The sequence below is a fragment of the Suricata suricatta genome, chromosome 17 (assembly GCF_006229205.1).
Source record: "Suricata suricatta isolate VVHF042 chromosome 17, meerkat_22Aug2017_6uvM2_HiC, whole genome shotgun sequence".
Lineage (NCBI taxonomy): Eukaryota > Metazoa > Chordata > Mammalia > Carnivora > Herpestidae > Suricata > Suricata suricatta.
In genome coordinates, this window is record NC_043716.1 from 8,236,820 (window position 1) to 8,249,916 (window position 13,097).

The 13,097-nt window shown below is 37.9% G+C and overlaps 1 protein-coding gene across 1 annotated transcript in view; it reads right to left on the minus strand.

The window, feature by feature from the left end:
- Window positions 1–13,097, minus strand: part of TEKT3 (tektin 3) — a 38,557-nt gene that overhangs the window by 21,773 nt on the left and 3,687 nt on the right. Inside the window, exons 2-3 of the mRNA XM_029927971.1 lie at window positions 4,945–5,552; window positions 1,196–1,279 (exon numbers count right to left, since the gene is read on the minus strand). Coding sequence (XP_029783831.1) covers window positions 1,196–1,279; window positions 4,945–5,523 — 663 coding nt within the window. The 5' untranslated portion in view covers window positions 5,524–5,552. The remainder of the gene's footprint in view (window positions 1–1,195; window positions 1,280–4,944; window positions 5,553–13,097) is intronic.

Genomic DNA, 13,097 nt, shown 5'->3' on the forward strand with positions numbered 1-13,097 from the left:
AGTTATCAATAATAATATTTTTGTACACTGCAGTTATTAAATAGCAAAAATAATGGGGGGGTGAGAAAGGGAGACAACTTAACTATTCAGAAAGAGAGGATTGATTTTTTTTTTTTAATGATAGCACCTTGACATTGTGGAACACAATGTAACCATTAATATCACACCTTCATCTATATCTAATGCTATGGGAAAATGACCCCAATACAATTCTTAAATAAATAAAGCACTTTTGGAAGGGAAGGATGGATACGCAGAGCACACACGACTCTTAGGGAAGTGAAAATACCACATACAGCAATGATGGGTACGGATACCTTTGTCCAACCCTGCAGAATCTACACCACCAAGAGTGAATCCTGAGGGCTAAACTGGACTTTGGACGATAATGATGGATCTGTGTAGGTTTGTCAGTTGTAATACATGCACTACTCTGGTGGGGGATGTTGGTAATGTGGGGACGCCGTGCCCGTATGGGGACAGGAGCTAACTGGGAAATCTCTATGCCTTACCCTCAGTTTTGCCGTGAACCTCAAACTCTCTAAAAAAAAAAAATAAAGTCTTTAAAAGGAATGGTGGTATCTTCCCTACAGCCATATTTACGAATAAATATCATTGATCATTTATCCAGGAGGAAAATCATCACAATTCAAATTGTATATACAGTATAATTTTAAGCTTGAAGGCCTGTTTGTGTGTCTTTAAGTTGGGTGGTATAAGTATGACTAACAAAAAGAAATTCTCTGAAATTCTCTGGATAAATTGAAATTCTCCAAAATTAAAGGTGATTTCTGTCCAGCTGAACTTCAGATGAATTTTATCTTTCTTTATCTTATTCTTGATCTTTCAAATTCTCTCAGTGATCATCTATTACATGTATAACCAAAAAAAGGTGTCTTTTGTAAATGCTATAAACATTTGATACTATAACTGCTTACTTATAAATGACTCCGTGTAACATCATTTTTCATTTAATGTTTCTATACATTAAGTACATGTTTGCAACTATATTTAATATGTAATGTTTTAATATTATAAATTATAATTATATTATTTTATAACAATTTATATGTTAATTATATAAATATAACATAACTAATATAAATATATTTAATGTTTTATCTAATGTCTCTATACATTAAGCACATGGTTGCAACTATATTTCTCATTACAGATGCATTTCCCCCATATTTACCATCAGTAGTTGGGCCTCCACATCATCATGAACTAGATCGATTCCCATTCTCTTCTCTCGATGAAATAGACACTCACGGGCTACCTACAGATACACAAAGAATGGAAAGCACTAATCCAAACTAACTAAACTCAGTGACCGGCAGCTCTAAGGACCTGTTTCTAAAACAAGTCAATGGATATGCCCAATACCAAATTTCTAAGCCATTTTCTTGGAAATATGAGACCCACTGTGACAACTAAGAAAATCCCTATGGCTAGTTTAAAAGGTAGAGTTAGCCTCCCTCTCTCTTTCCTCCTTGCCCGCTCACACTTTGTTTCTCTCTCTCTCAGAAACAAACATTTTTTAAAAAGTAAGAAAAAAAAAAGGGGGGGCACCCCGGGTGGCTCAGTCAGTTAAGCACCTGACTTTGGCTCAGGTCATGATCTCACAGCTCGTGAGTTTGAGCCCCGTGCTGGGCTCTGTGCTGACAGCTCAGAGCTTGGAGCCTGCTTCAGATTCTGTGTCTCCCTCTCTCTCTACCCCTCTCCCACTCACACTCTGTCTCTCTGTCTCTCTCTCAAAAATAAAAAAACATTAAAAAAATGTTTAAAGGTAGAGTTAGCACTTCACACTAGTGTGAAAAAAATTCTAATTTGGAAAGTTGACAATATAAAGCATATGACATTTACATGATTTCCACAAATTAGCATCTGAGAAAACTACTTAGCATTTAATTTCTTCTATGGAAATATTTTAATAACCTGAAATGTAGTATTATTTCCATCCATATATTTTCTACTGAGGATGAGGAGGAAACAAATTACCTTTAAAAATGCCAAATATTTGTGTAGCCAAAAATCTAAGTGATTATTTCTTAAGTTCCATTTATTGTTTTCCTAATTATAAAAATAATATGCTTTGTCCATTAAAGACAAAAACATAGAAAAGTAGAAAATGATCTAGCCATATTCCTATCACTGTTTTATTTGTTGTTTTTAATTTTTTAAAAAAGGTTATAAAGTCCTTACCATTTTAGAGTATGCTTTTTAGGACTGACATTAAACGGTAGGCTCCGGTCATAAAATATTCTTTGAGACAAAGTAGGTTAATGACTCCAGTGGAAAACAGCTTGGATTGCTAACAATAAATTATGTATGAAAGAACATTATGTAAATGTTAAAATACTCTTTTCCAAAGACTATTTTGTGACATGGAACAACTGTATAATCTTAATTTTTTAAGCATAAAATATAATAGTATGTACACTATAATCTGGACATAGTATTACTGAACAAACTCTTCAGTGAATGCATATTTTTTAATAGTAAAAGTCACATTTACTAGAAGATGGATTAAGCGGTTGAAGGGAACTCTGATTAGTCTAATGTATGTTACTAACCTGCTTTTCATAAGTTTCTATTAATCCACAGTCTACTAGGATTCCACTAATGTTACCAGCAACATAGAAAGGTATCCATCTCCTGTACTTTGGTCAACTCTAGATGTCATCAGTTTTCATTGTTGCAGATATGACAGGCCAAGATGGATACTTCATTGATTTAATTTGCATTTTTATTACTGAATTTTAACTTTTTTGCTTATATTAGTTGACCATATGTATTTTCCCTTCTGAGATGCATCTGCTCATGTGATTAACTCTAATCTTAAATTTTTTAAATGTTTTTTATTTTTTTACTTTTGAGAGAGAGAGACAGAGCATGAGTGGAGGAGGAACAGAGAAAGAGGGAGACACAGAATCAGAAGCAGGCTCCAGGCTCTGAGCTATCAGCACAGTGCCCGACATGGGGCTCAAACCCAAGAACTTGTGAGATCATGACCTGATCTCAAGTCGGACGCCCAACAAACACAAATCTTAACCAAGACCTTTTCGCACTGTGCTGGGAGTAAATATCTGGACAAAAACTGTAAAAAAAATATTCAAATTAGACCCATTTCACTGAAAGGATTACTAGTGAAAGGACAAAACTGAATCGTCCTCTGGAAATTCAGAGCATAAGTGGCTGTGACTTTCAGAATACTCTGAAGTGGGGTGGGTCAGGCGGGTGCAGGACAGACCAGGAGTCCTCCAAATGAGCCAGAGCACGAAGAAAGTGCAGAACGGCTTCCGATCTTCAAAAAACATTCCATGACAAGTTAATTTACAAGGACATCATTCATGTACTGTCCCTCTTTCTTGGGATTTCTGGTATTGTGCATGTTCATGTGCGTTTGTGTTTGGTGGGGGAGGGGGCCCACAAGAGGAAGTAACAATGTGCAGGGTCTCCAACAATTCTTCAACCCTCTAGACTTCTAACTCCTTAATCCTCTAAGCCCTTCTGCCGCGCATGTCATAACAAACACCTTCTGCAAAGGTGGAAGTCAGCCATATAAACGTGAAGAAAAATGGTGTTAGCTTCATCAATATACGTTTCCGGAAATAATTTCTGTGACTTGTGCGTCTTCAAATACAGAATGTCTTCTGTCAAGGGTGGGAGGGAGAATGAGCTGGGAGGGCCCCCCTCCATCACACACTTGGGGGTGAGTGGAAACCAGAGGCCAGCAACAAACTAAATGCTGCCCCCGCGACCACTACAACTGGCTCGACTCTGGCCCGTTTCTCTATTCAATCCAACTCTGTCTCCTCGGATGGTCTCCCCGAACGTTTCACCGGGTCCTGAAAAGCGATCAATGTGTGCACAGGGGGCATTTCATGAGACACATTAAAAGAACAGTACTTTTTTCCCTCAAATAATGGGACACCAATGACCAAGCAGCCTATTTAATAGATGGGAAGATGTCATTTTCTCACCATAAAATACTGTGTGTCTTAAGAATGTCTCTCAGGGGGCACCTGGGGGGCTCAGTCGGTTGAGCATCCAACTTGGGCTCAGGTCATGATCTCACGGTCTGTGGGTTCGAGCCCCGCATCAGACTCTGTGCTGACAGCTCAGAGCCTGGAGCTGTTTTGGAGTCTGTGTCTCCCTCTTTCTCTGCCCCTCCCCCACTCACACTCTGTCTCTCTCTCTCTCTCTCTCTCTCTCTCTCTCTCTCTCTCTCTCAAAAAATAAAATAAAGACATAAAAAATTTTTTAAAAATGTCTCTCGGGGCACCTGGGTGGCTCAGTCGGTTGAGCGGCCGGCTTCGGCTCAGATCAGATCTCATGTTTGTGGGTTCGAGCCCCGAGTCAGGCTCTGTGCTGACAGCTAGCTCAGAGCCTGGAGCCTGCTTCAGATTCTGTGTCTCCCTCTCTCTCTGCCCCTCTCCCTCTCATGCCCTGTCTCTCTCTGTATCAAAAATAAATAAAACATTAAAAAAATTTTTTTAAATGTCTCTCGGGGCACCTGGGTGGCTCAGTCGGTCAAGCATCTGACTTTTGATTTCGGCTCAGGTCATGATCTCACGATTTGTGAGTTTGAGCCTTGAGTTGAGCTCTGCACTCATAGTGTGGAGCCTGCTTGGGATTCTGTTTCCTTCTCTCTCTGCCCCTCCCCTGCTGACACTATCGTTCTCTCTCAAAATTTAAAAAAATAATAATATCTCTCTAATTAGCCTCCTTTGCTTTGCATTAGGAATTCTTTCTACTTAAATGGTTTTTCTGTATAAAGTGTAAAACTGGTAATGGATTTACCAATTGTGAAATTAATTACAGATATATTGATAGGAGGTTGGCTTCTTACAGCTCAAGGGAAACATAATTCAATAGGTAATAACCTCAGTAATTCAACCAGTGGGTTACAATCATACATTTGTAGTGTTTTGTATTTACCTGAAGAGGGGCTTCTGTCTCCATCAAGGCCCTCTCCAATTTTTTCTTAACATCAGTGAGTTCATTTGTCTCTCCAATCATGGCATCCAACTCATGAGTGATTTCAGATTTCCAAAATCCTATGTCATTGACTCTTTCTCCCAAATTTTGGGTGGAGTCGGCCTGAGTTTTTCTTGTTTGTTGATATTTGTCTTGAATCAGGCGAGATGTATCTACCCTTAGCCTCTCTGAATTATGTCGGGAAGTGTTGGATTCGAGATAGTTGGTTAGGTTGGACCTGTACCAATCATCCGGAGTGTACCTTGTGAAGAGAGTGGTTCTGTTGGAAACGAAGGGAAGCATGGTGCTCTCACACACCTTCTGAGCCCTGGTGCAGTACGGGCCCAAGGTTGGCAAGTTGGAGGCCACTTTGTAGTACGTGCTTGGTCTCCAAGGAAGGCTCAAGGGATGGGTTAAATTGGAGTGAGGGAAGCGGTCCTTATAGCTTGATGCCAAAGTACTGACGGCTGGTAGAAAGTTGGTTGGTGTTGGTTTAGGGTGGGCATAAGTTGCCGTTAATGTAGAACCTAGAGGCTCCATGATGCTCAAACACTATTTGTAAATCTCTCCTGTTTAAAAGTGGAAGGGGGTGCATAAAAACAAACAGTCACATAAATTAATCTTCGTTGAAAATTTACAAATTGAAAGCATTTGACTTAGTGTTAGTAGCAGTGCTTCCTAACCTATTAGGTGTTTGTTCTAATTGGATATCCACCTTTTCCAGTGATAATATGCTCCAAAAAGATTTTTTCCCATCTCTGTTTCTAGAATATACTAAAATCACATTAAAATTTTTTTTAATGCTTTATTTATTTTTAAGAGAGAGAGACAGAGCATGAGTGGGGAGGGACAGAGAGAGAGACACACACACAGAATCTGAAGCAGGCTCCAGGCTCTGAGCTGTCAGCACAGAGCCCAACGCGGGGCTTGAACCCACAAATGTGAGACCATGACCTGAGCTGAAGTCGGAGGCTCAACGGACTGAGCCACCCAGGTGCCCCCTAAAATCTCATATTTTAGGTTAGCCATCTGAGTTTCTGAGATTTTTTAAAGTATGATTTAAATTTATTATTACCTTGTAAGAAATCTAAGTGAAAGGCCTGAAGTATGCATGTTAACAGACGGGGATCCAAATCTTGGCTCTGCTATTTACTCGCTGTGAGGCACTAGGCAAATTACTGAAACTCTCTGTGCCTCAATGTCCTCATCTCTAAATTGGGAATAATAACAGCACTTACTTCTTTGAAGTGTTAGGAGAGGTATTAATAGCAAGGGGTCACCTGGCAACCTCTCCCCTACCAACTCATCCTAAATGAGCACACAGTTCGGGTAACAACGGTCTGCTTGGTTTACAAACACAGCTCAAGGCAAATGCCCAGTTCCCCTTTCCTGGCAATGTGCCACCTCAAGGCACCTCCAATATAGACTTTATGGGGCAATTGTGAAGACCAAGCAAGACAATGTACGTATTTGGAATGCTTCGCACAGTTCCAGGCACAAAATACGTGTTCAATAAATGTTAGCTTTTTAAACCAGTAAAACAGAAGAATACATAAAGTAAAAGATAAATATCCATCCATCCCCCCCAAGTAGACACTGAGTAATTCATTAATAGTCGTTTCTTCCCAAAGTTTTCCTATTCATAGACAACATATGTATCATTTTTAAGGCTACTTAACAACTGCATCTACTTATATACCATTTATACATATGAGCAGAGCTTTTTAAATACAAATATTAAATTATCTTAATCATTTCATGTACCGTTTAGAGTATACATTTTTTTAAATTTTTTCCACTTATTTATTTTTGAGAGAAAGAGACAGACAGAGCACAAGTCGGGGAGGGGCAGAGAGAGAAGGAGACACAGAATCCGAAGCAGGATCCAGGCTCTGAGCTGTCAGCAGAGAGCCCAATGTGGGGCTCAAACCCACGCTATGAGATCATGACCTGAGCCTAAATCAGACACTTAACCGACTTAGCCACCCAGGCACCCCTGGAGCACTCATTTTTAAAAATACATGTTTCTGACCTTTCCCCTTCTTAGAACATATAAATCCACTTCCTCCTGTTTACCAATTGAAAAGTATTCTATTGTTTGGTACTTTTGTTTATGATTAGCCCAGAAAGTCAAGACGTCATAGGCTATGACATACTTTTCAGAGTCTAAACATCACACTCTTTGGGGGTTAGTGTCTATAGACCCATTTACTGAAAAGGAAAAATAAATCAGATCCAACTCTATAACTGTATTGGGAAAAAAATATTCAATAATTATTTAAAGTGCTAGGTCTTGAGATCTTTGGTCCCCAAACAACAGAATAATCTACTTGTAGAATTGTGGTCAAATCAAAATGCACTCATTCCACACGTGACAAAACAGCTGCCCGCTGCCAGTGGTGGTGGCCTACACAACCCCAGCTCTTTTTCCCAATTTCTCCCTCCCTCAGTCCCCAAACACCTTGTACTGGCCAAGCCTAGGAGCATGACGGTGAAAAAGATACCTTAATAGTCAACCACATTTCTTTACCTCCGTTTGAAAACTAAACACTGTGTTTTTATATTTTTTAATGTTTTATTATTTAATTTTGAGAAAGAATGACAGAGCAGGAGTGGGGGAGGAGCAGAGAAAGAGACACAGAATCAGAAGCAGACTCCAGGCTCTGAGTTGTCAGCACAGAGCCTGACGCGGGGCTCGAACCCACGAACCGGGAGATCATGACCTGAGCCGAAGTCGGCAGCTTAACCGACTGATCCACCCAGGCGCCCCTAAACACTGTTTTTTGAAAGAGCCTATTCAAAGCAACTCGAAACCTTAGGGTCCCCATGGCTACTTTTCATTCCCACCTCCTCTCCAGCCAAATCTAGAAATAATCTTGTCTGCCTTCTTTCAGCAAGAAGCTTCAAGCAGGCATTGGACCACTCTCGCTTGGATTTTCTTAATTCTTGACAATAAAAGCTAGCGACTCCCTTGGTCCTTGTCCTTCAACTAAGGAATTCCAAGTGTAGAATTACCACCTGTGTTTGCCCAGCACCTATGACGGTGAAGTCCTGAGGCACCTAAACCCATGTTTGTCAAACTATGAGTCATCTACTCTGAGTGGTGATTTGGGAAATGCTGAGGTTCCTAAACCAGAGCAGACGTATGAATGAAGAAATTCAATATAGTTTACAAAAGTTTCCAGTGCTATCTTTTTTCATTTGGGATGGGATGTAATTTACAATCTGGAATCTGATGCGTAAAGCTCAGTTGTTTAAAGTTCACAGACGTAGAAGTGGCGGTAAGTTTCACATGGAGACCCAATATTTTACATGATGCACAATGTTTTGTACAGTTACACAACAGAAGTTCTGGCTCCAGTCAGCCATCTCATAAGTCATTCAGAAAGACTTACTAAAAGACGACGGCACGGCAACATCTTATGTTTGGATCATTATTGGCCCAAGAAACTGAGAGTGTCACGGCCTAAGAAATACTTAAGAATTCAAAATAGTGGATGGACCTCGAGGGTGTCACGCTGAGTGAAGTAAGCCAGGCAGAGAAGGACAGAAACCATATGTTTGCACTCATAGGTCTAGCAGGAAAACAGGAGAGACCTAATGGAGAACCAGGGGGAGCGGAGGAGGGAGAGAGAGTTGGGGAGAGAGAGGGATGCAGAACTTGAGAGACTATTGAATGCTGAGAATGAACTGAGGGTTGGGGGGGAGGGGGAAGGGGGGAAGAGAGGTGGTGGTGATGGTGGAGGGCACTTAAGGGGAAGAGCACTGCATGTTGTATGGAAACCAATTTGACAATAAAATATTATGGGGGGAAAAAAATTTAAAAAAATTTAAAAAATTTAAAAAAAAACAAAATAGACTTTTGCATCCAACCACGATAGAGTAATAAAAACTAGACCTAGGCTCTTATATCTAAAAAACTAGACCAAATATATGAAACACCTGTTTTCAGACACCAGATAATAAGCAGCACAAGACTCTGATTCCTGAGAGAAGAGAAACAAATCAGGCAAGCCTTCTGGTTGTTCTGGCATTCTGCCTGGAAGCAATTTCCAGATTACGGGAAAAACAGATGAAAACGGAACAGAGCCTGTCAACATTCGTGAGTCAAGGAGGAGATCAGAATTTTGAGAAGCCGAGACAGCTGGAAGATGTGAAGCCGGATTCCAGAATAAATCAAGTTCCCTAAGTCTAAGTAGCAATCCACTGAGCCTTTGCTGAGCGACGGGAGGCACAGACATCAAGGGACACTTTGGCAAAGAAGGATGGCAGGGTTGTTATCTGAACAATTTCCAGAGCTCACAGAGGGAAGAGACACATTCTGACCTCAGACGAGTCAGAGTGGAGAGTTGTCGGTGATCACCTAGAGCATTCCACAGGGACCCCAGAGGAGTCACACATTAGAGATGAGGCTGACCCATCTCTGGAATGAAAGTACTAAAGACTCATTCTAGCAAAGCTTAAAAAGAGGCCTCAAATAGATCAAATTAATCTGCAAGTAATTTAGTTGCCTGATCACATCAAGACATTCATATATATAATGTAAGAATGTCCAGCATTCGATCAAAATTACCAGAAGTGCCAAGTAGCAGAAAAACGTGACACATGATTCAGAAGAAAATCAGTCAACAGGAAAGATGTGATAGAATAAGCCAACAACATAGCAGTATTTAAGGAAAACAAGAATATCATGAAGAGAGGTGTGGAAGATTTGAAAAAGAACCAAATGTAACTTTAGGAATAAAACATAAAATATATATAGTTTATACTTGAACAACTTCACTAGATGGGATTAACAGCACATTAGACATAGTCTAATTAGTGACTTCAAATCTAATCAAACCAAAGTACAGACTTTTTTTTTAACTAAAAAAAAGAGAGAGGGGGGCACCTAGGTGGCTTAGTCGGTTGAGCGTCTGACTTCAGCTCAGGTCATGGTTTTACAGCTTGTAAGTTCAAGCCCCACATCAGGCTCTGTGATGACAGCTCAGAGCCTGGAGCCAGCTTCTGATTCTTTGTCTCCTTCTCTCTCTCTCTGCCTGCCCTCCCCCAACCCTGTTCACACTCTGTCTCTTTCAAAAATAAACATTAAAAAAAATTTTTTAAAAGAGAGAGAGAAAACTCCTCAGTAACATAGGCATAGTATCAAGTGTTAGACTAAATCATGTACTTGGGAATGTCATATAGAAAGGGGAAGGAGAAAAAATATTTGAAGAAATAATGGCTGCATATTTTCCAAATTTGATGAAAACTATTAAAATTCTAGGTCCGAGAAGCTCTAAACACTCCAAGAGGGTAAACACACACGTGCACGCACACACATACCCAATACCACCATCATCATCCCCTCCACCACCATCACCTCAAAGATCATCATAATCAAACTGCTGAAAATCAGCAATAAAGAGAAACCGTTGAATTGGAGCAAAAAAAAAACCCCACACTACACAGACAGGAATGAAGGTAAGAAATACCGCAAAATTCTTGTCAAAAACTATGCAAGACGGAAGACAATTGAACAACATCTCTAAATGGCTGGAAGAAAGTGTAGGCCTGCAAGTGTATATCCAGTGAAAGCATCCTTCAAAGATGAAGGTGAAATAAAATTTTTTCATAAAAACAAAAGCCAAGAGTATTGATCATCAGCAGAACTGCAGTCAAAGAATTGTTAAGAGAAATTCCTCAGGTAAAAGGAAACTATACCAGATGGAGACTTGGATCTACACAAAGAAATAAAGTATGAGAAATGTTAAGTATGTGTGCTAATATAAAAAGTATCCTTTTGTAACTTTTAAATTTCTTTAAAAGACAGTTGTATAAAGTGAAATAATAAAAAAATTATTGTGGAGTTTATAGCAAAAATGGAAGTAAATTATATGGTCATAATAGCACAAATGATGGAAAGTTAAGATGAAAATGTATTATTTTAAGCGTCCTAGCTAAAATGGAGTGATGTTATTTAAACATGTACTTCAATAAGTTTAAGAGAGAGATTGTAAATTTCAGAGCATCACTTCTCAAGATATGACCCAAGAACCACACACTTGCTTGAAACCTCCTCAGGGGTGACAAGGTCAAAATAATGATAGGAAGTACTTAGGTGCTGTTTTTTTTTTTTTTATTCTCATTCTCTCACGAATTTACAATGGAGTTTTCCAGAGTTGATGTGATGTGTGATATCACAATAGACTGAATCCAGTAGACAGGACAACCGCTAAGAAAGAGATCAAAGAACTTAGACAAAAATGTAAAACAATGCTACTCTTCTCACTAGATGATCTTTGTTTCAGAAACATAGTTTTTTAATAAAATATATTATCTATGTTACTATATAATGGATTGTAACGCTTATTTTTAATGATATTTTTAATTTTTCAATTTTAATTTCTAAAACAGTAAATATCAATAGTTGCAATCCACATAAACTAAAGCTCTTTGAGGTCCTTAGCATGAGGTTATTTGAGTATAAAGGGGTCCTGACACCAAAAAGATTTTGAACCACTGACCTGGAACACTCTCTGAGAAAGAAACAAAACAGTTAAAGCTAATCAGCTAATAGGGGAGGAGGATATCAGAAGACTTACAAAGAGACATAATTAATCCGAGAGAAAAGAGACAAAATTAAGACAGAGAACAAATAACAAGATGGTAAAAAAAAAAAAAAACCCCATCACATTGATAATTATATTCACAATAAATGGTTTAAACAATCAAATTAAAAGGCACAGATTCTTAAGCTGGTTTTTACAAGCAATATTGAACTATACGCTGTCAAAAAACCATCTTAAGTATAAAATATAAATATAAACTTAAATATAAATATAAAAACCCATTTTAAATATAAAACACAGATAAGTTAAAAAGAAAAGTATAAAAAAATGTCATGTAAATACAAATCAGAAGAATACTGAAGTGCCGATATAAATAACAAACTAAGTAGACTTCAGAACAATAGATATTATCACAAATAAAGAGAGAAAAAAGGATAAAAGGATTAATCAAGGAGATAAAGTGATCTTCAATGTCTATATAACCATCAATAAAATTTTAAACACATAAGGCAAAAACTGGCAGAGCTAAAATGAAGAATAGATCCACAGCTATAGTCAGATATTTCAGCACTCTTTTGTCAGTAATTGTTAGAAAAAATAGAAAATTGGTTGATTAATAAGCTATTTGAATAGGACAACTAACGACATAATTTACTTCTATAGAACACATCATTTGGAACAGCAGATTCTTTGTATCTATATGAGAAAACATATATTAACTAAACATTGTGGTAATCATTTCACAATACATGTAAGTTAAGACATGCTATATACCTTCAGCTGATATAGTGCTATATTTATTTCAATTTATCTCAATAAAACTGAAAGAAAAAATATCTTTAAACAGCAGGTTACATACTATTTCCAACTGTACAGAGAATATTCACCAAGGCAGACCATATGCTGACCATTAAACAAGTTCTCAACAAACATAAAATATTGAAACCATACAGAATATGTTCTCTGACCATATCAAACTAAATTAGAAATCAATAATAGAAAGATATTCGGAAAATTTTCAAATAGTAGGAAATTAACACACTTCTAAATATCCTCTAGGTCAATGAAGAAATCACATGGGAAATTAGAAAATATTTTGAACTGAATGAGACTATAAACAGAGCATATCAAAACTGTGAGATGTAGCTAAAATAGTATTTAGACAGAAGTTTATAGCTTTTAGTACTAGAAAATAAGAATTAGCTGAAATCAGCACTCTCCATTTTATTCTTTTTTTAGCTTTTTTTAATATAACATAATTTATTTTTTTAACATATGCAATTATTTTCCATCATTTACACTACAGTAGTTACAATGACACTCCAAACAGAAAAGCAACGTAAAAAATCAAAACACCAACTTCTGTTTCATGTAATTAGACTTATACAGAAATTAGAAGGTTAAGTACCAACTAGTTAATCACCTAATTTCACAGCTATCTGAAGTGGTGATCGTTATATAGCAGCTTATCTATGATACATTCAAGATAAATGATACAATTTATTACTTGTTCATAAGCTACAACACAGCCTGCTTAATACCTTTCCTTAAATTCCACCTCTA